This window comes from Erinaceus europaeus, chromosome 3, assembly GCF_950295315.1.
Source record: "Erinaceus europaeus chromosome 3, mEriEur2.1, whole genome shotgun sequence".
In the NCBI taxonomy this organism is placed as follows: Eukaryota; Metazoa; Chordata; class Mammalia; order Eulipotyphla; family Erinaceidae; genus Erinaceus; species Erinaceus europaeus.
In genome coordinates this window covers 95,833,764-95,857,814 of record NC_080164.1, presented here as the reverse complement: position 1 = coordinate 95,857,814, position 24,051 = coordinate 95,833,764, and the positions used below count along the sequence as shown (strand labels likewise).

Here is a 24,051-nt window from a genome sequence, read left to right as displayed (position 1 = left end):
AGTCCCTCTTGGTCTGAGCTTGCCATGGTCACAGATGGGAACATTGCAAGTTGCACTTATTTCAGGATCAGTCTTCCTTGAGTGGCAGGGCAGGATACCCTAGCCTTTCTACAGAGACGGGCTATCCCTACTGTCATTGGTTTATGGTGAGGCAAGGTCCTGGGAAGTCCCACAAGATATTGTTCCTGGTGGAAGTGACCAGTGGTGGTGGAGAGAGGGATCCATTAGAGGTATAGGCCAATCATAATTATGTGGGAATCCAAGGATTCCCTAACTAGGGCCCTAGATGATGAGGTGGTGTGATATTGACCAAAAGGGCCATTATTAAGTGGGCCAGTCTCTTGCCCTTATCCAACTTCTGTAGTCTTCTCTTTATCTGATGACCTTAGACTTTCTCCCAGTTGTTTAAGCACTGAGTATCATTTATTGAACCTAACCAGAATTAGGTTTTTGGGATCTATCTTCTTTGGGCCTTTTTGCTAGGCTGCCTGCCGGGCTAGCTTCGTGGGTGGGAGAGAGATTACCAGGGACTCATGGTTGAGCTGGCAATGCAGTTCAATCTTTATTGACGAGTGGGGATGCAGTTCAACAATCTAATCTCTATTTATTAGAAAATATTGTCCTTTATATTTCCTGAGGCAGAAGAGTCAGGAAGAGGAAGTATGTAGGATAGGGGGTAGGGAGAAGGAAAAAGTGCTCGAACCAGTGGGGATTAAACCAATGAAAACAATGATTATGTAAATAGACCACAGCATTAAGCAATACAAGCGAACCTAATGTGATGATAAAAACAGAAGGTCTTATAAGCAGAATTTAGAAGCATGCCAACACTGCCTAGCTAATTTGGTCTAAGTCCAGTCAGTTAAAGAATTTATGATTTCTTCTTTAGTCACTTCAACTATTATTGAGTTATATAATTCCCCCTTGATTATGAATACATGTACACTTGTTACCAGTACCCTAAAGCCTAGCCTATATCTGGTATCTGTTACTTAGTTAAATAATGTACCATTTAACATGGATGTAGGTAGTTCCATGTGTTAGGAAAGATCTTACCAGGTTTGAAGAGTTGTGAGTTTGACTTCTCAGGCTTGGTATCTCTGGTTACAGTCCACAATAAGATTTTAGTAGCCATAATGTGGGGTAGTAGCATCAGTAGTGATTTGGTTGATTAGTAGTGGTATGGTGGTTAGAAATCATAGAGAAGAAATATCAAGGACTTCCGGGAGGCAAGGTTTATGGAGTAGTTGCAATTAGACCTTCGCTCTCCCTGATACAACTGTTAAACACAAGAGACCAAATTGAACACAATCTACAGCTGAAAAAAAAATCCACAGCCTCAGGTGGGTGCCAGCGCAGGGTTGGGGAAACGGGAGTAGGTTGGAAGACACGGGTGGTTGAAATGAGAGCTCTGGGCCGACAGTACTCAGCACTGACCCACGCCACCTTGGACAGTAACACAGTTAGCAGACTCCCCCAAAGAAAAGAAATTGGAGCTTAAAACTTCTCAATCTTTGACTCGGGGTTCTGTTCTCTTTTGTTTTTTTCTCAGTCTGAGTTTAGACAAAGACAAAACTCACCCCACAAGGTAGCCCAAAACATCCCTCTCCCCACCCACCACCAAAGATTCAGATAAGTGGAAAGCAAAGTCCACAACAGCGCCACCTGCTGGCCAACATAACCAACACTATACATGCAAAAGCAAAGAGACAGAAAGTTAAAGTTAAATAGCATGTTATTCCACTCTTTCAATTCAAAGATGAGGGAGAGGAAAGGTTTAGTGAGAATGAAACTGCTCTCTATCAAATTTCAGACTCCATAAGAGGTCGAATATATGAGTTATAGGGATACCTGAGGAAGTAGACTGGATCAAAGGTCCAGAGGTAATTTTCAGAGAAATTTTAGATGAAAATTTCCCCCATGTAGGTAATCCTCAGAATATACCTATTTTGGAGGCAGATTGATCACCCAGGTTCACAAATCCAAAACGACCAACACCAAGGCACATTATTGTAAAATTACTAAAATTCAATGACAAGGAGAAGATTTTGCAGGCTAATAGGGAAAGGAAAGAAGTTACTTATAAAGGGAGAAATATCAGACTTCCATCAGACTTTTCTTTACAAACCCTAGAGGTAATTAGAGAGTGGAATGATATATTTAAGGCATTAAAGGAGAGGGAATTTCAGCCACAAATTTTGTATCCTGCAACATCATCCTTCAAGAATGAGGGAGAAATAAAGGCATTCCCAAATACTCAAAAACTAAAGGAATTTGCCACAATCAACCCCACCTTACAAGAAATACTGAATGGATTCTTACAGGAAAGGAGGAAACAAAGGAACACATGTTCTCAGCGAGGGGAACAGCAGTAGACTGACTAGAAACAAAAACACAACAAAATAGGAAAGAACAACAAACAAATAGGGTAGGGAATTAAAAGACAAAGAAGCCTTATCAAATGCTTGTTAATCAAGATCAACTTAAGAAAGACTCTTTAAGATACACAATGCTAGTTATTACACATGGAGTAACCACAAAACAAAACAGTGAACAGAGATTTGCAGAGAACACAAGAAAATTTAGTGAGGAATTCATTACAGAATCTCATCCACACAGTAGGTTCACTAGAAAAAAATGGGCAAAGACTCAACAATTTAAAATAAACTTAAAACAAAAATTAGAATGGACATAAATAAACCACATATATCAATAATCACCTTAAATGTGAATGGCCTATATAACAATATATTAAGAGAATAATCCACCAAGATCAAGTGGGAAACAGGGATGGTTTAATACCCATAAGTCAATAAACATAATCCACTATATCAACAAAAAGAATGATAAAAATAACATGAGTCTCTCAATCGATGCAGAAAAAGCATTTGACAAGGTACAACACCCATTTATGATAAAGGCCCTTGAGAAACTGGGAATGGAAGGAAAATATTTTAACATAATCAAGGCTATATATGATAAACCCACGGCTAATGTCATAGTCAATGGGGAAAAATTGAAAGCTTGTCCCCTAAAATCAGGAACTAGACAAGGGTGCCCACTCACCTTTTTTTAAAAAATTTTTTATTTAAGAAAGGATTAATGAACAAAAACATAAGGTAGGAGGGGTACAACTCCACACAATTCCCACCACCCAATCCCCATAACCCACCCCCTCCCATGATAGCTTTCCCATTCTCTAGCCCTCTGGGAGCATGGACCCAGGGTCGTTGAGGGTTGCAGAAGGTAGAAGGTCTGGCTTCTGTAATTGCTTCCCCGCTGAACATGGGCGTTGACTGGTCGGTCCGTACTCCCAGTCTGCCTCTCTCTTTCCCTAGTAAGGTGTTCAACATAGTCCTAGAAATCCTTGCCATAGCAATCAGACAAGAAAGAGATATCAAAGGAATATAAATTGGAAAGAATGAAGTTAAACTCTCATTATTCAGATGATATGTTGATATACCTAGAAGACCCAGAAACTCTGCCAAGAAACTGCTGGAAATCATCAATAAATTCAGTAAAGTAGCAGGCTACAAAATCAATTCCCATAAATCCTTGGCATTTCTTTATGTAAAAGATAGGTCAGAAGAAATGAAACTGAAGGAAGCTATACAATTCACATTGAATCCAAGATAAAATATCTAGGAATAAATCTAACAAAGGATGTAAAGAATCTTTTTAAGGAAAACTATAAGACACTGTTAAAAGAAATAGGGGATGACACAAAGAAATGGAAGAACACCCCCTGTTCATGGATTGGGAAAATAAATATTATTAAAATGGCAATTTTTCCAAAAGCAATCTACAGATTCAATGCAGTCCCTATTAAAATCCCAATGATATATTTCAAGGAAATTGAACAGATTACTCAAAATTTTGTGGAACTCTGAAAAACCACGAATAGCAAAAACTCTCCTAAGGAAAAAGAAGAAAATGGAGGCATCACAATACCTGACTTTAGGTTATACTACAAAGCAGTAGTAATCAAAGCAGTGTGGTACTGGAACAAAAATGGTCATATGGACCAATGGAATAGGATAGAGAGCCCAGATCTCAATCTATACATATACAGATACCTTATATATAAGAAAAGGGCCAAATATGCCCATTGGGGAAAAGAAAGTCTGTTTAACAAATGGTGTTGGCAGAATTGGACAGCCACATGTAGAAAGATGAAACTAGACCACCAATTAACACCATAGACAAAAATTAAAATGGATCAAAGATCTGCATATCAGACCTGAAAGTATAAAAAACATAGAAGAATATATTGGTGAAACATTTCATGACATTGGAGACTTCACCCCATGGGCAAAGGAAAAGCTAACCTCGCAACTCTTCAAATCTGGTGCTCCTGTCTGACACCATTCTCTCAGACAGTATTCTCATTCAACCTCAGGTTAGTTGCCAAACTGAAGCAAAACTATTATAGTTGTTTGCCCCCAGAAACATACCTAAAATGGTTTCCCTCGCTTTCTTCTACCCTAAAATCCTTAATCTCATCTGCTCTGATCCTACTTTCTGGTTCCTGTTCATTAACCATCTTGTCTCAACTTAGGTCATGCCACCTTGCAGATACCAGCTATGAACATGGGTGTACGTATATCTCTTCAAATTAGTGTTATTTTTGGGTAAATACATAGGAGTGGAATTGCTGGATCATAAGGTATTTCCATCTGTATTTGTTTAAGGATTCTCCATACTGTTCTATATACTGGTTGTACCAGTTTGCATTCTCACCAGCAGTATAATAGAGTTCCTTTCTCTCCACATCCTTTCTCTCCACATCCTTTCCAACATTTATCCTCTCCTGTTTTGTTGATGAAGGCTGTTCTCATTGGTGTGAGGTGGTCTCTGTGTGGTTTTAATTTGCATTTTACTGGTGATGAGAGAATTATTTTGACCCACCCTTATTTAAAAAAAAATTATTACCTTTATGTATTTATTGATAGAAACAGCCAAAAATCAAGAGGGAAGGGGGATAGAGAGACAGAGAGACACCTGCAGCACTGCTTCACTTCCTTTAAAAAAATTTTTTTTTATTTATAAAAAGGAAACATTGACAAAACCATAGGAGAAGAGGGGTACAACTTTGCACAATTCTCACCACCAGACCTCCGTATACCATCCCCTCCACTGATAGCTTTCCTATTCTTTAACCCTCTGGGAGTATGGACCCAAGGTCATTGTGGGATGCAGAATGTTGGAGGTCTGGCTTCTGTAACTGCTTCCCCAATGAACATGGGCATTGACAGGTCGATCCATACTCCCAGCCTGTCTCTCTCTTTCTCTAGTGGGGAAGGGCTCTGCGGAGGCAGAGCTCCAAGGCACATTGGTGGGGTTGTCTGTCAGGGAAGTCTGGTTGCATCCTGCTAGCATCTGGAACCTGGTAGCTGAAAAGAGAGTTAACATACAAAGCCAAACAAATTGTTGACTAATCATGGACTTAAAGGCTGGAATAGTGCAAATGAAGTGTTGAGGGGTCCTCCATTTTATAGATAGCTAGTAGGCATATTTTAGTTATATTTCAAAGGCCTATAGCTATACTAGTGTTTTTTTTTTTTTTTTTCCCCCTGAGCCTGAAATCTTATATGCAGGTGGATCCTAATTATTGTCTGGGGAGATGATATCATGGCTGGGAAAAGGACCAGAAAGCTGGATCAGGGAAGAGAGTAGCTCCCTAATATGGAAAAGGGGTATAAATATTATTGACTGTAAACCCCATTGATTTGATGTAATCTGGGGCCCATAATTAGCTTACGAGCCTGTATGACCTCTGCATCCCTCTAGATCTGAGCTCACATTCTGTGGTCATGAGTAGGAACATTCCATGTTGCCTCAGTATCAACCCATCTTCCTCAGGTGTAGCACAGAGTATTTTGTTCATCCTCCCTTCGGTGGATGGAACATTCTCTACCATTATTGATCCAAGTTGATGGCAAGGTCCTATAGGGGCCCACAAAGGGGTCTATTTTGTTGTTCCTAATATAAATGACTGGTAACAATGGAGAGAGGGATTTATTCGAGTTCTAGGCACATCAAATCTATTTGGAAATCTCAGGACTCCTTGATTAGGGTCCCAGCTGGTGGAATGGCCTGATAGTGACTAAAGAGTCATCATTAAAGTATGCCAGTCGCTTGCCCTTATTCAGCTTTTGCAGTCCTTGCTTTGATAAGGTTAGCTTTGGAGTGAGCGAGAGAACTGTTATAGGAAGTAGGTAAGGAGGGTATCTTAGTCTAAGTGGACACTATTTCATTATGAACTTGAAACTGACTCACTGTTTGTGTACTTTTGCTTTCAGGTATATATTTTGCCCTAATTTATGAATACATGTGAACATATGCTCTATCTCATGGGACCTGGCCTATATCTAGGTTTTGGGACTTTGTTAGGAAATGAACCTCTTGGAATAGAATTAGAGAATACCATTAAAGGAAAGGTCTTATCCAAGTGATGAGGGTGAAGTGTTGGCATTCCATGCCTGAGGTCTCTGTTCATAGTCTGAGGTGAAGCATGCTGAGATGATACTTGTTGCATTGATTAGGTTGGAATCAGTGGATGCAATATCATTTGGCCTGATTTGACAGAAGCATGCAGGGAAGTGAGCCCCACCCTAGAGGTTCCAGGATTGAGGGAAACATAGGCTCTATAGAGGAAGCGGGAGATTCTCGTTGTCTTAGGGTTTAAGAAGACAATAGGTAGTTATTGCAATAATCACATTGTTTGGCAATTGGGTTAACATTGAAAAATCCCCTTTTTTAGGATTTGCAGTATCATACACACCATCACCATATTTTATGTCCTTTGACATTATTTGCATATAGCTATGCCACTGATTGCTTCTGTTCTCCCTGGACTAAGCTTTTAAGAGTCAATATATGAAAACTCAGCCTATGTATTAAAAAGATTCAGTCTGTGCTTTAAAAAGTTTGAGACATTCAATCAGTGTTTCCCCTCTCATATAACTTAAATAATGATTTATATGACTACAAATTAATAGGAGTGTACATAAATGCCATTCCTACCACCAAAAGACTGTGTCCCATTCCACCCCCCCTCCCCCCCCCCCCCGCCCCATGAAGCTGAATTTCACCCTTACCTTCCACCCAGGGTTTTTACTTTGGTGCTCTACTACACTGCTTCACTTTCATAGCTTTCCCCCTACAGGTTGGGACTGGGGACTCAAACCTGGGTCCTTGCACACTGTAACATGTACCTTCAACCAGGTGCACCACCAAGTCCCTCTTTTTGTATAAAGAAGTGCCGCAGACTTGTGGGTATTGATTTTGTATCCTGCTACTTTACTGAATTTATTATGATTTCCAGTAGTTCTTTGTCAGAGTTACTGGGGTCCTCTAGGTATATCAACATATCATCTGCAAATAATTAGAGTTTAACTTCATCCTTTCTGATGTGAATTCCTTGCCTGATTGTGATGGCAATGACTTCTAGGATTATGTTGAATAGAAGTGATGAGAGTGGGCATCCTTGTCTAATTCCTGATTTTAAGGGAAACTTTCAGTTTTTCCCCATTGACTATGGTGTTAGCCATGGGTTTATCATATATGGACATTATCATGTTAAGAAATTTTCCTTCCACTCCCAGTTTGTCAAGGGCCTTAATTATAAATGGGTGTCGAGCCTTGTTAAATGCTTTTTCTGCTTCGATTGATAAAATCATGTGATTTGAATTTTTTGTTGTTGTTGATTTAGTTGATTACATTGATTGACTTGCATATGCCCCCCCCCCCCAGGGATGAATCCCACTTGATCTTGATGGATTATTCTCTTAATATGTTGCTGTATTCAGATATCCAAGATTTTGTTGAGGATCATTGCATTAGTGTTCGTCAGGAATATAGGTCTATAGTTTTCTTTTTTGGTGGGATCCTTTCCTGCTTTGGGGACCAGGGTGATGCTAGCCTCATAGAATGTATTTGAGAGTGTTCCCTCTGCTGTTTTCTGGAAGAGTTTGAGGAGAATGATTGTTAGTTTTTCTTTGAATATTTTGTAAAAATTCATTAGTATAGCCATCCAGTCTCGGGCTTTTGCTTGTGGGTAGGCTTTTGATTACTGTTTCAATTTCTTTACTAGTGATTGGCCTGTTAAGCTTATCTATTTTCTGTTGTGTCATGGTAGGCAATTTGTATGACTTTAAGAATATGTCCATTTCTTCCAGGTTGTTAAATCTGGTTCCACGCTGATGTCCATAATGTTCTTGTATTATTCTTTGAATCTTAAATTTTTTAAAAATTTCTTTATTGGAGAATTAATGTTTTACATTCAACAGTAAATACAATAGTTTGTACATGCATAACATTTCCCAGTTTTCCATATAACAATACAACCCCCACTAGGTCCTCTGTCATCATTCTTGGATCTGTAGTCTCCCCACCTACCCACCCCAGAGTCTTTTACTTTGGTGCAATATGCCAATTCCATTTCAGGTTCTACTTGTGTTTTCTTTTCTATCTTGTTTTTCAAGTTCTGCCTGAGAGTGAAATCATCCCATATTCATCCTTCTGTTTCTGACTTATTTCTCCTTTGAATCTTTACCTCATCTGTTGTAATATCTCCTCTTTCATTTCTGAGTGATTTTACCATAGCAGTCTTTCTTTTTCTCTTAGTAAGTGTAGCTAGTGGTTTATCTATTTTATTTATCCTTTCAAAGAACCAGCTCTTGGTTTCATTAGCCTTCTTAATGGTCTTCTTGTTATCTATTTCATTGATTTCTGCTGTGATTTTAACTATTTTCTGTCTCCTGCTGACTGTTGGGTCTTTTTGTTGCTCCCCTTCTAGTTGTTAGATGGTTTACTAGAGATTTCTTCTGTTTATTAACGTGGACTTGTATTTCTATGCACTTGCTTCTCAGGACTGCTTTTACTGTATCCCATAGAGTCTGGTAATTGGTTCTTCATTTACACTGGTATTGAGGTAATTCTTAATTTCTTTTTTGATCTCCTCAGTGACCCATTTATTGTTCAATAGCCTATTGTTTTGTCTCCAGGCTTTAGGGAAATTTACTTTCCTTTTTTTAGTTAATTTATAGTTTCATGCCTTCATGGTCTGAGAGAGTGCATTTTATAATTTTATTATTTTTTTGCATTATTTATTTATTTATTTATTTATTGCCTCCGGGCTTATTGCCGGGGCTTGGTGCCTGCACCATGAATCCACTGCTCCTGGAGACCATTTTTTTTTTTTTTTTTTTTGACACTTCTTTTTTTTTTTTTTTAATTTTTTATTTAAGAAAGGATTAGTGAACAAAAGCATAAGGTAGGAGGGGTACAACTCCACACAATTCCCAACACCCAATCCCCATAACCCACCCCCTCCCCTGATAGCTTTCCCATTCTCTATCCCTCTGGGAGCATGGACTCAGGGTCGTTGAGGGATGCAGAAGGTAGAAGGTCTGGCTTCTGTAATTGCTTCCCCGCTGAACATGGGCGTTGACTGGTCGGTCCATACCCCCAGTCTGCCTCTCTCTTTCCCTAGTAGGGTGTGACTCTGGGGAAGCTGAGCTCCAGGACACATTGGTGGGGTCTTCAATCCAGGGAAGCCTAGCCAGCATCCTGGTGGCATCTGGAACCCGAGTAATGAAGCTGAAGGGTTGTCATTCCACACGTGAAGTCTCTGGATACATTCTGGGGTGAAGCATGTTGAGGTAGCAATCGTTGCTTTGGTTAGTTTGTGATCGGCAGATGCAATGTTGTTTGGTTTGGATTGGGAGATGCATACGGGAAAGTGGGCCCTATCCAAGGGTTCCAGGACTGGGGGAAGTAGGGGCTCTATAGTGAAGATGTGAGGTTCCTGCTGTCTTAGGGTTCAAAAAGACAATCGATAGTTAATATTATCATCACATTATTTGTTAATTGGGTTAACTTTGAAAAGTCCCTTTGTTATGGTTTCCTGGACAGTACCCAGTATCTTGTATATAGCTGTGCTATTGGAAGCTTCTAATCTACTTGGTCTAGGCTTTTGAGAGAGTCCGCATATCAAATACATAGCCTATATATTAAAAAGATTCAGTTTGTCTTTTGAGAAACTTTGAGACATACAATTGATTTCCCCCTCTCATATTAATTAACTACTGATTTATATGTCTACATTTTGCTAGGAGTGTACATAAACACCATTCCCACCACCAAAGGACTGTGACCCATCCCTCCCGCCCACTTCCACCCCCCACTGGCCCAGGAAGCTACATGCCTACCCCTCACCACTGGGTTTTTACTTTGGTGCCCTACTTACAATTTGATCAGGTCCTGCTTTTAGTTTCCCTTTCAGATCTTCTTAGTCAGCTTCTGTTGATGAGTGGGATCATCCCATACTCATCTTTATCTTTCTGACTTAATTCACTTAACATAATTTTTTCCCCTTTTGTTGCCATTGTTGTTTTATCAGTGTTGTGGTTATTATTATTATTGTTGTTGTTGCTGTTGTTGGGTAGGACAGAGAAAAATCAAGAGAGGAGGGGAGACAGAGAGAGAGAAGAGAAAGATAAATACCTGCAGGCCTGCTTCACCGCATGTGAAATGACTCCCCTGCAGGTGGGGAGCCGGGTGCTCGAACTGGGATCCTTATGCCGGTCCTTGTGCTTTGCGCCACCTGCGCTTAACCCGCTGCACTACCGTCCGACTCCCAACATTTTATAATTTTAATATTTACATATTTGTTTAGACTGTATTTGTGGTCAAACAAATGGTGAATATTTGTAAATGTTCCATGTGTACTGAAGAAAAATCTCTATTCATTACTTTTGGGATGGAAAGTTCTTCATATATTCATTAAGTCCATTTCAGTTATGGTTTATTTTCAGATCGCTATTTCTCTGTTGATTCTTTGTCCAGATGTTCTCTTTCTGTGAGTAGTGTGTTGAAATTCCTACTGTTACTGTGTTGCTGTCAGTGTCTCCCATGAGTTCAGTAAGTGTTCTTTTTATATATTTGGGTGCTCATGCGTTTGGGGCATATATATTTGTAATGATTATAAATTTTTGTTGGATTAATCTTTTAGCCATTATGTAATGTTCCTCTCTGTCTCTGATTACTTTCTTTGCCTGAAAGTCTATTTTATCAGAGAATAGGGTACTGTCCCTGCTGTTTTTTTTTGTGAGTTATCAGCTTGGAACATCTTCCTCCAGCCTCTTATGGAGTGTCCATTAGACTTTTCTTTGGATGTATGTTCTGAAGACACATAATGGATGGATCCTGCTTTTTATTCCATTTAGCTACTCTGAGTCTTTTGACAGGTGAATTTAGGCCATTCAGATTTAGGGTGATTATTGATATATGTGGTTTATTTATGTCCATTCTGATTTTTGCTTTGAGTTTATTGTAAACTGTTGAATTTTTTCCCATTTGTTTCTAACCTTTTGTTAGGATGAGTTCTTTTTTTTTTGATGGCACAGAGAGGAATTGAGAAGGGAGGGGAAGATATGGAGTGGTTGAGGAAGATAGACACCTGCAGACCTGCTTCACCATCTATGAAGTGACTCCCCTGCAGGTGGAGGAGCGGGGAGCTTGAACCAGGATCCTTATTATGGTCTTTGTGCTTAGTATCATATGTGCTTAACCTGCTGTGCTACCATTGCTGCTGTGATACCTGAGGATGAGTTTCTATGGTGAATTCCTCACTGATTTTTCTTGTGCTTTCTGTAAATCTCTGTTCTCTGTTTTGTTTTGTGGTTACCATGTGTGTAGTAATTAGCATTGTGTATCTAGAAAAGTCTTTTTTAAGTTGACCTTGATTAATAAACATTTCATAGAGCTTCTTTGTCTTTGAATTCCTTACTCTATTTGCTTGTTGTTCTTTCCTATTTTTATTGTGTTCTTATTTCTAGTCCACCACTGCTTGCCTCACTTAGAATGTGTATTCCTTTGCTTCCTCCTTTCTTGTTCATTCAGTGTTTCTTGTAAAGTGGGGTTCATTGTGGCAAATTCCTTTAGTTTTCTGAATATTTGAAAAAAACCTTTATTTCTCTCTCATATTTTAAGGATAATTTTGCAGGATACAAAACTTGTGGCTGGAATTCCCTCTCCTTTAATACTTTGAATAGTCATTCCATTCTCTCCTTACCTCTAGGGTTTGTGAAGAGAAAACTGATGAAAATCTAATAGCTCTGCCTTTGTATTAACCTCTTTCCTTTCCCCAGCAACCTGCAAAATTTTTCCTTGTTATTGAGTTTTGATACTTTTACAATAATGTGCCTTGCTGTTGGTCATTTTGGATTTACAAACCTGGGTGATAGGTCTGCCTCTTACATATGTATGTTCTGAGAATTGCCTAGGTGAGGGAAATTCTCAGCTAAAATTTCTTCAAAAATTACCTCTGGTCCTTTGACCTGGTCTTCATCCTCAGATATTCCTATCACTTTTACTTTCTTTTCCTTTTTTTTTTTTTTTTTAATGAATTGGTTTGTTTCTTTTTTTAAAAAAAAATTATTTAAAAAAAGAGACATTAACAAAACTGTAGGATAGGAGGGGTAGAACTCCACAAAATTCTCACCACCAGATCTCTATATCCCCTCCCCTCCCCTGATAGCTTTCCCATTATTTAACCCTCTGGGAGAATGGACCCAAGGTCATTGTGGGATGCAGAAGGTGGAAGGTCTGGCTTCTGTAATTGAACATGGGCGTTGACTGGTCGATCCATACTCCCAGTCTGCCTCTCTCTTTCCCTAGTAGGGTGGGTCTCTGGGCAAGCGGAGCTCCAGGACACACTGGTGGGGTCGTCTGTCTAGGGAAGTCTGGTCGGCATCATGCTGGCATCTGGAACCTGGTGGCTGAAAAGAGAGTTAACATATAAAGCCAAACAAATTGTTGAACAATTATGGACCTAAAGGCTGGAATAGTGCAGATGAAGTGTTGGCGGGTACTCACTGAAGAATATTGTGTTCTTTTGCTTTCAAGTATATATTTTGCCCTAGTTTATGGATACGTGTGAACGTATGCTTCATCTCAGGGGACCTGGTCTATATCTAGGTTTTGGGACTTTTTTAGAAAGTGAACCACCTGGAATGGAATTAGAGAATACTATGAAAGGAAAGGTCTCACCTGAGTAGTGAAGCTGAAGGGTTGTCATTCCACACCTGAAGTCTCTGGACACTGAGGTGAAGCATGCTGAGGTAGTGCTCGCTGCGTTGATTAGGTTGTGATCGGCGGATGCAATATTATTTGATATGAATTGAGAGAAGCATGCAGGAAAGTGGGCCCCACCTAAGATTCAAGGACTGGGGGAAATAGAGGCTCTATAGTGGAAATGTGAGGTTCCTGCTGTCTTAGGGTTCAAGAAGACATGGATAGTTATTATCATCATCACATTATTTGGTAATTGGGTTAACTTTGGAAAGTCCCTTTGTTAGGATTTGTTGTATAATACCCAACATCTTGTATATAGCTGTGCCACCAGTTGCTTCTGTTTTCCCTGGTCTAGGATTTTGAGAGAGTCAACATATCAAAGACTCAGCCTATGTATTAAAAAGATTCAGTCTGTGCTTTAAAAAGTTCGAGACATACTATCAGTTTTCACCCTCTCATATTAATTAAATAGTGATTTATATGACAATTTAATAGGAGTGTACATACACACCATTCCCACCACCAAAAGACTGTGTCCCATCCCACCCACCCGCCGCCCCGGAAAGCCGAATGTCCACCCTCCCCGTCACCATTTTTACTTTGGTGCCCTACTCTAGATTTAATCAGATCCTGCTTTTAGTTTCCCTTTCTATTCTGCTTTTTCACCTTCTGTTGATGAGTGGGATCATCCCATATTCATCTTTATCTTTCTGATGTAGCTCACTTAACATAATTCCTTCTAGCTCCATCCAAGATGGGTCAGAGAAGGTGGGTTCATTGTTCTTAATAGCTGCATAGTATTCCATTGTGTGTATATGCCACAGCTTTCTCAGCCACTCATCTGTTGTTGGGCACCTGGGTTGCTTCCAGGTTTTAGCTATTATAAATTGTGCTGCTGTGAACATAGGTGTACATATATCTTTTTGGTTGGGCATAATGGAGTCCTTGGGGTATATCCCCAGGAGAGGAATTACTGGGTCATATGGAAGGTCCATGTCTAGCCTTGTGAGAGTTCTCCGGACTGCTCTCCAGAGAGGCTGGATCAATTTACATTCCCACCAGCAGTGCAGAAGGGTTCCTCTGTCCCCATAGCCTCTCCAACATTTGTTGCTGCTGTCCTTTGTGAGTTATGCCATTCTCACAGGAGTGAGGTGGTATTTCAGTGTTGTCTTTATTTGCATTTCTCTGACAATCAGCAACCTGGAGCAATTTTTCATATGTTTGTTAGCCTTTTGGATCTCCTCTGAAGTGAATGTTTTGTTCATATCCTCTGCCCATTTATGGATGGGGTCATTTGCTTTTTTGTTGCTAAGTATGCTGAGCTCTTTGTATATTTTGGTTATTAGTCTCTTGTCTGATGTATGGCATGTGAAGATCTTCTCTCATTCTGTGAGGGGTCTTTTTGTGTGATAGTCACAGTCACTCTTACATTCTACCTTTTGATGGAGTCTGCAATTTCGCAGAGAGTTGCTTCATTCTTTTAAAATCTTTCCTCTCCCTCATCTTTGAATTGAAAGAGTAGGCTAATCATATCTTCTTTTTTTCTGCGTGTGTGATTCTACTTCCTAAACCTTATACCTGAATTTGAACTGCACTAAAGGTGTCTTTCAGTCCTTGCAGTTCTGTTTAAAATTTTTCTTTCATGCTTCCTAACTGCTTCATGAACTCTGCTTGAAGTATTTTTTTCAAGCTTTGTAGCTTCTTATCAAATTCTGTTTTGAGTTCCTCTTTTGTGTGTCTTAATATCAAAGTAAAATGCTGTTTTAATTCTTCCTTAGATTCTTGGAGAGTTCTCATAATACGCTTTCTGTGGTCTGTCTCTTTGTATCTGGAATTTCTTGGGTTTCCTGTTTCTCTTTTTTTCTTTCTGTATTATTATTATTAATTATTATTATTATTATTATTATTTTATTTATAAAATGGAAACACTGACAAAACCATAGGATAAGAAGGGTACAATTCCACAGAATTCCCATCACCAGAACTCCATATTCCACTCTCTCCACTGATAGCTCTCCACTGATAACCCTCTGGGAGCATGGACCCAGGGTCATTATGGGGTGCAGAAGATGGAATGTCTGGCTTCTGTAATTGCTTCCTTGCTGAACATGGATCGATCCATACTCCCAACCTATCTCTCTCTTTCCCTAGTGGGGCAGGGATCTGGGGAGGTGGAGCTCCAGGATACATTGGTGGGGTCATCTGCTTTGGGAAGTCCGGTTGGCATCATGTCATGTTTTGCTTCTATCTGCTTGTTGTGGCATATTTGGTTGTTTATTTGTTTCCACATGTATAGTGTTGTTTATCGTTGACCAGCAGGTGGTGCTGTTGTGATCTCTAGGCTTCTCTTGTTTTTATGATTCACAATGATGGTGGTGGAGGGTGGTGTTTTGGACTGTCTTGTGGTCATGAAATCTCTTTTTTTTGTTGTTTGTACTTGCCTTAAGTTCAAAAGACTAAGAAAACCCCTGAGTCAAAGATTGGGAGATTTAAATTCTCTTTTCTTCTGGTGCTAGCAGTTACACTCACTATCCAAACTGGCACTGCATGCCCAGAACTCTGGCTTGACTGTGTTCATCTTTCAACCCATGCACCTTTTTGCCCCAACCATGCACTAGCACCCACCTGAGACTGTAGATCTTTCAGCTGTAGATATGGGTCCAATTGGGTCTCTTGTTGTATTTAATTGCCCTTGGGGAGAGCACCAATCTGGTCACTGCTACTCCATAAACCACACCTCCTGGAAAAATCTCTCCAGTTTCTAAGTCACACCTATGCCTATTGCTACTTCTGAGTTACCTTCCTTTTTCTTCTTCTCTCTCAGATGAGCAAAATCATGCCTGATATCCACTAGAGATTTCCAGATTCAGTTTTCTTTCCATAATGGTATAAAAATAAAGATTCCTAGTGTGAAATGTTTTGGGTCCTATTAGAATTGGAATTCAGAGCCCCCTGGTCATATCCTGTCATTTTCCCTCTCTGGGAGTATGGACCAAAATTCTTTATGGGGTGCAGAAGGTGGAAAGTCTGGCTTCTGTAATTGCTTTTCCACTGGACATGGGTGTTGGCAGTTCAGTCCATATCCCCAGCTTGTCTTTAGAAAGATATACTTTGTAACCAAAAGGAATAGCAAAATTAACCCTGTCTTAAGTCTCTTAAAAGGAGACATATTTGTGTGCTAGGATTTAAAATTTTAATCTTTTTTTTTTTTTTTTTGCCTACAGGGTTATCATTGGGGCTCGGTGCCTGCACCATGAATCCACTGCTCCTGGAGGCTATTTTTTTCCCCTTTTGTTGCCCTTGTTGATTTTTATTATTGTTGTGGTTATTATTATTATTGTTATTAATGTCTTTGTTGTTGGATAGGACAGAGAGAAATGGAGAGAGGAGGGGAAGAGAGAGGGGGAGAGAAAGAGACACCTGCAGACCTGCTTCACCACTTGTGAAGCAACTCCCCTGCAGGTGGGGAGCTAGGGGCTCGATCTGGGATCCTTAAGCCAGTCCTTGCACTTAGTACCATGTGCACTTAACCCGCTGCGCTACCACCTAACCCCTAAAATTTTAATCTTAATAAAATTTATTTTTAGACTTATTTATATTTTCATGAGTGAGAGGGAGAGATAGAGCACCACACAGATCTGGCATATACAATGCTGAGCATCAAAGCTAGGACCTCAGGATGTGAGGGCGACCTAACTGTGACATCTATCACCCTATTGATCGCCAGGGTTGCTTTGGCTGATCTCTGGCTAGGCAGGTGTCCCCTTCCTCCCTCGCCACCCTCCTGAAGTTGTGTCCCTCCTGAAGTTGAAGAGGATGCTTGGTTGAAGAGGATGGCCTTTCCCAAATAGAGATGGACCAGTCTTCGGTCAAGGGTATATGAATAGCTACACTCCCCTGCTAGAACCTCCAAATAAGCTTTCAAAGCTAGGACCTCATATGTGCAAGTCCTTTGCTCTACCATAGGGATCTCTCCTTAATTTTAAGTCTAAATTGTAATTTAAGAAAGAAAAGAACTATGTATGTAGGGAATAATTTCTATATTTGTTGATCTTAATTATAGACACCAGGAACATTAGAGGATTGGAATAAAGGTAAAGAAAGTAGCTAGGATGGAAGCAATAGTATGCTTTAATTCTAAGAAATGTAAAATATTTGTGGAATTTTATAGTTTAAGAAGTATATATGATTGACTATCATTTTAATGGATATATATACCTATATATGCCAAAATTGTATTAACTAATCATATTAATCTAATTATTTAATATTTGTATTGACCTATTAATATTTATATTTTGTGCTTAAATATAGTTTATTATAGTTTAGAAATGACTAAATATTATGGCACAATTGACAGTATAAATCACCTAGTTCAGATTTGTATGTTCTATCACAGTCACAAGAAAATTATATTTTCTTTTCTTTAAAATTTTTTTATTATCTTTATTTATTATATAGAGACAGCCAGAAATTGACTTGGAAGGGAGTGACAGAGAGGAAGAGACATCTGCAGTACTGCTTCACCACTCATAAAGCTTTCCCCTTGCAGGTGGAGGGGACTGGGGACTTGAACCTGGGTCTTTGCACATTATAACCTGTGCAGTCAACCAGGTGCACCACCTGGCCCCTTACATCTTCTTAGACTGAAATTTTGAGTATTCCTGCGTGAATTCTTATTTTTCTCATCTTGAATGAAATGACTTTTTGTATATTTGAACACATGATGACTGATAATATATGTTAATGTGCAAGCAGATTTCTACTTTATGAGTAATCAAAGTCTTCCATCACTCTTACATAATTAGGTCTAGTACAACAATAAATGTTACTAGAGTGTCTTACATTTATGCACTACCAGTCCTGAAATGTGATGCACTGATAGTTTCAGGGGTTTACACTGCAAGTTTAAGTTTCAGAACTTTTCAGGAAACAGAGTTTGGGTTAGTTTTGTTTGTTTTATTAGGGGGTTAGTGCTTTCCAATATGGCTGTTGATATTAATATGGGCACATTAATATCCCTCCCAAACCCTCCCTCCCCAGAGTCTTTTGCTTTAGTGCAGTATGCCCTGCCTCATTCAAGATTTGCTTTGTTCTGTCCTTTACAAGGTTGTTTGATTTCCACTCTTAAGTGAGATCATCTGGCATTTGTTCTTTTTGACTTATTTCACTTAACATAATACCTTCAAGTTCCATTCACGATGAAACAAAGGAGATGTTTTCATCAATTTTGATAGCTGAGAACATACATATTTTACTCAGCTATCAAAATGATGTATAGATAGATTATATAGCTCACAACTTTCTTAGCCACTCATCTGTTATGAACATCTGGGTTGTTTCCAAGACTGGACTATTACAAATTGTGTGGCAATGAACACATAGGTATACATAGATTTCTTCCAGTGAGTGTGTTAGTTTCCTTTGAATGCATCTTCAAGAGAGGAATTGCTGGGCCTTTGGGTAGGTCCATTTCTAGTGTTTTGAGAAGTCCCCTGGCTGTTTTCCAGTGTTTGGACTCAACTTGCATTCCCACCAACAGTATAGAAGGGTTCCTTTGTCTCCACATCCTTACTAACATTTGAGCTTTGAGAATAGAGAGAAAGAAAATAATCCTTAGGGGGTTGGCCGTGGCGCAGTGGGTTAAGCGCATGTGGTGCAAAGCGCAGGGACCGGCATAAGGATCCCAGTTCAAGCCCCTGGCTCTCCACCTGCAGGGGAGTTGCTTCACAGGTGGTGAAGCAGTTCTGCAGGTGTCTATTTTTCTCTCCCCCTCTCTGTCTTCCCCTTCCTCTCTCCATTTCTCTCTGTCCTATCCAACAACGAACAACATCAACAATGGTAATAATAATGGCCACAATGAGGCTACAACAACAAGGGTAACAAAAAGGGGGAAAAATGGCCTCCAGGAGCGGTGGATTCATGGTGCAGGCACCGAGCTCAGCAATAACCCTGGAGGGAAAAAAAAAGAAAATAATTCTTAATGAACTAAGGTGATGTCACATACATAATTTAATTTTAAAATAAAAATAATACTGTCCTGTGGCTATTTATATTATACTCATTTTGCAGCTGAAAACAAACCTGAGATATGGGGGGAGTAGTTTTAGTAATTTGATGAAATTCAGTCTTGCAGTCTTATTGTTACGTAGCTAAACTGAGACTCAAACTCAGGCTGTTTGTTGCATTGTTTCTATATGTTTCTTTTTCTTAAAACATTTTAACTATAATGAAATTTCTTTGTGTGATCATCTTTCATATTTAGGACCCTTTAAATTCTGGAGATGATGTTAGTGAGCAGGATGTACCAGACCTGTTTGACACAGATAATGTAATCGTCTGTCAGTACGACAAGGTAGGACATTTATCTTTTGGCCTTGGTGTTTGTTAATTGTATTTAGGATAGGAAACGTAAAATGATGGGAGATATGATGAACTATAATTAACAGTTAAATTAATCTCAAAATAATTCTGTAAATTTTGGGGGTATATTTTGTGTTTAACTTTGCTGTGTGGTCTCAGAGATACCAAAAAGTATTTTCTGTCTAAAGGAGATGACTCTCTTATTGAGGCAAGATATGTCTATATGGAATAGTGGAATGACAGACCATAAAATGGTAGATAAACTTATCACAGATTAAAATATGAAATAGGTAAATCAGATACTACAGTATGTGACATATAAATCAAATGCCTAAATGAGCTGCATGAAATTCAAATGATAAAGTTTATGGCACAAACAGGAAGTTCTAAAAGTGGCTAGGAAATGCAAAATTTTATTTGTAGTTGGAGTTTATGGGTGATATGGAGGTTTGAAATGTATCCTGAATGATTAATAGTATGTAGATCTGTATGGATAGTACATGCTGGAAGTAGGATAGACTGACAAATGGCAGATAAATTGATGAATGTAGAATAGATCAAAAGTAATGAAGAGATGGGTCTGCCTTGAATGAAATACTGCCTTTTTGGTGGGGTGTAATAGGAAGTAAGCTGGATTGGGGACAGAATAAAAAAATTCTGAAATTTAGTTAAGTGAGATTCAAGCTTGATTTGCTGGGTGTTACTCTTCTGAGAATGATATTGAAAAATTGTAGTTGGGTTTGTTGATTTGGAAAAAAGAAATGTTAAAAAGAACAAGGATAGTGAAAGCATGATGTAGTCAGAGCCCAGAATAAGGGTGGCAGAATAAGAAATGCAAGAGTCACAGACTGTGATGCCTAAACCAGTGGGACTAGGTAATTTGTTTTGACATTAGAGAATAATTGATAAGGGAGCATCAACACAGCTCTTAAGTTTCTGGCTTGGAAATTAAGCAATTTAACTGTAGCAACCAAAAGAAAAATACAATAAAAAATATAGATGCGGTCTTATAATGTATTGGTCAGTTTTGGCTTTTAATTCATGCATATTTACGTTTATTGTCTGTGATGTCAGGGCTTCATTGGTCCTTTTTTTTCCTTCATTGACTCTTTTTTACAGATAGAGACAGAGTAGGAGATAGAGATAGAGATGGATAGAGATTTGTACTTCAGAGACCACAGCTCTGAAACTGCCTTCAGTGCCCTAAAATCTGACTTGAACCTGGCTGGTGCACATGGCAAAGCAGCACACTGTTCAGGTGAGCTGTTTTGCCAGCCATATCTACGTATTTAAAAAACATTTAATCATTTTTATTTTATGAGAGCAAGAGTGAGAACAGAGCATAGCCAAATTATATATGTTACTGGGCCTTATACATGCAAACTGTGTGCTCTATTTTCCCACCTGCTACATTAAAAAAAATTATTGGTGCTTCCACTCTTTGGCTATCGTGAATAATGCAACTATGAACATGGAGGTTGCATGTGCTCCTTTGAATTTGTGGTTGTGTGTCCTTTGGATACATACCTAAGAATGGTGTTCCTCCACCATAAGGTAATTCCATTTCTATTTGTTTGAGGACTCCATACAGTCTTCCAAAGGTGCTACTATTCCAGTTTATATTCCCACTAGCCATGTAGCAGAGTCCTCTTTTCTGCATAACCTTGCCAATTCCCATTTTTTGCTGATCTAAGCCATTTTTACAGGTGTGAGATGGAATCTCAGTGTAGTTTTAATATGTATTTTTCTAATCCTAAAGTGGAATGTATATCTTCTTTAGAAAACTGTGCTGGAGTTGGGTGGTAGTGCAGCAGGTTAGGCACAGGTAGCACAAAGTGCAAGGACCTGCATAAGGATCCTGGTTAAAGCCCTCCGCTCCTCACTTGCAGGAGAGTCGCTTCACAGGTGGTGAAGCAGGTCTGCAGGTGTCTTTTTCTTCCCCTCTCTGTCTTCCCCTCCTCTCTCCATTTCTCTCTGTCCTATCCAAAAATGACAGCATCAATAAGAATAACTACAGCAATAAAACAACAAGGGCAACAAAAGGGAATAAATAAATAAATAAATAAGAAAACTGTGCTTAGTTCTTTTGCTCACTTTTTATTGGGTTATTATTTTTTTTCTTTTGTTGAGCAGTACCAATTCTCTATAGATGTTTGATATCAGCTCCTTGTCCGATGTGTGATATGCAAATACCTTCTCCCAGTTATTGAGTTGCCTGGTTATCCCTTGTGTAGTTCACTTTTGATATGTAGAAGGTCTTTAGGTTCATGTAGTCCCATTTATTTACTTTTGTTTTCACTTTCCATGCCAATGGGATTGAGTATCCAGATAAGTCTTTGATGTGAATTTCCTGCCATGCTTGACTGCTATTCATGTTTTCAAGGTTTTTGTTGTCACAGGGATACATTTCTAAAGGGGAGGAATATGTGCATTTCATCTTCAACCAAACCACCAGTACCAATTTTTTTTCTTGAAACCAGCATATTTCAGAGCCATTGAAAAGTTATAACGAGTATGCTGTACCCATTGAGCCATCTGGCAATTAAAAACATTTTTTTTTTTTCCTCCAGGTTTGTCACTGGGGCTTGGTTCCTACATTATGAATCCACTACTCCTGGAGGTCATCTTTTTTTCCATTGTTGTTGTTGCTGCTGTTGTTGGTTAGGACAGAGAGAAATTGAGAGAAGAGGGGAAGACCCAGAAAGGGAGCAGCGAAAGATAGACACTTGCAGACAGGCTTCAACACTTGAAAAGTAACCTCCCTGCAGGAAGAGAGCCAGGTCTCCAACTGGGATTCTTGAGGTGGGCCTTGCTTTTTGCACTATGTGCACTTAACGCAGCACATCACTGCCTGGCCCCCTAAAAAAGTTCTTAAAGGGGAGTGATGAAGTCAGAAAGTAGCTAGCAAACAGAATGTACTTATAAATCAAAATAGGGTTGTAGCAAATTTCATTAACAACATAACTTTTTGAATCTACAATAAAATTGTAACTATCAATTTGAAAAAAACCATAACTTTCCAGTTGTGATTATTGACTTACTTAAATTCAAGTAAATTGAAAGATTATTTCAGTAGTCTTTTAAGAGCTATGCTCTTCACCGTGTTTTAAAGACTAGGACTTGTTACAGAAATAGGGTTTTGGGGAGTCAGGCTGTAGCGCAGCGGGTTAAGCGCAGGTGGCGCAAAGCACAAGGATCAGCATAAGGATCCCGGTTCAAACCCTGGCTCCCCACCTGCAGGGGAGTTGCTTCACAGGCGGTGAAGCAGGTCTGCAGGTGTCTATCTTTCCTCCTCTCTGTCTTCCCCTCTTCTCTCCATTTCTCTCTGTCCTATCCAACAACGACAACAACAATAATAACTACAACAATAAAACAACAAGGGCAACAAAAGGAAATAAGTAAATAAAATAAATATTAAAAAAAGAGATAGGGTTTTGAGCCTTACTCCCTAAGTTATGGGTTAAATATAAATATATAAATATAATTTTTCATGGAAATTCCCCAGGTATTTGCTTATTAAACCTTTAGAGAAACTACTTTGTTGTTTCTTTTTGCATATATTTTATTCTGACTTTGATTAACATGTGAAGTTGTTTTTGCTTATTTTTGTTTTAGAATTTATCTGTGAGATTTATATGTTACAGTCTGGTAAAAATCTGTAAATATTAAGATGTGTGATGAAAAAAGGTTAAAGAGGGACTGGGGAGATAACTTATCAGGTAGGGTGTATGCTTTGCTTTGTGCATGGTCTGGGTTTGTGCCCTGTTCCCACATGGTAGGTATTACGGCATTGGGCTCTATCACTGTGGTATCTCTCTCTATTTTTCTCTGAATGAAAAAGTGGTCAAGAATGGTGGAATCACATGTTTAAAACCTTGGATCTCCTGGTGTGGGTGGGTGAGGCAGGAAAAAAAATGAAAAAAAGAAGTTATATAAAGGACTGTGATCAACTTGGCTGAGTGAGAATTAATTAAAAGGTAGGGACATGTTATTTCAGAGTTTCAAGGATATCTAAGATTAGAAACTAAAGTAGTAAGGATATACATAGGGAGAATCAATGATGAAATGAAACTATTTTAGTATATATGGAAACATTTTATGTTATTAATAGGACACTATAGTAAATGTAAGACTATTTGAATATGTTGCATCCTCAATTTACAATTTAGCAAACTTATAGCTGTCTTTTTTTTAAATTTCTTATTTAAGAAAGGATTAATGAACAAAACCATAAGGTAGGAGGGGTACAACTCCACACAATTCCCACCACCCAATCCCCATAACCCACCCCCTCCCATGATAGCTTTCCCATTCTCTATCCCTCTGGGAGCATGGACCCAGGGTCATTGAGGGTTGCAGAAGGTAGAAGGTCTGGCTTCTGTAATTGCTTCCCCGCTGAACATGGGCGTTGACTGGTCGGTCCATACTCCCAGTCTGCCTCTCTCTTTCCCTAGTAGGGTGTGTCTCTGGGGAAGCTGAGCTCCAGGACACATTGGTGGGGTCTTCAATCCAGGGAAGCATGGCCAGCATCCTGGTGGCATCTGGAACCTGGTGATTGAAAAGAGAGTTAACATACGAAGCCAAACAAATTGTTGAGCAATCATGGAT

General features: G+C 39.1%; 1 protein-coding gene across 2 annotated transcripts in view; it reads left to right on the top strand.

Moving 5' to 3' along the window:
- The window catches only part of GTF2A1L (general transcription factor IIA subunit 1 like), a 93,761-nt gene that overhangs the window by 47,917 nt on the left and 21,793 nt on the right, over positions 1-24,051 (top strand). For both annotated transcript variants that reach the window (XM_060187701.1, XM_007531611.2), the window contains exon 8: positions 19,346-19,435. In XM_060187701.1, coding sequence (XP_060043684.1) covers positions 19,346-19,435 — 90 coding nt within the window. The remainder of the gene's footprint in view (positions 1-19,345; positions 19,436-24,051) is intronic.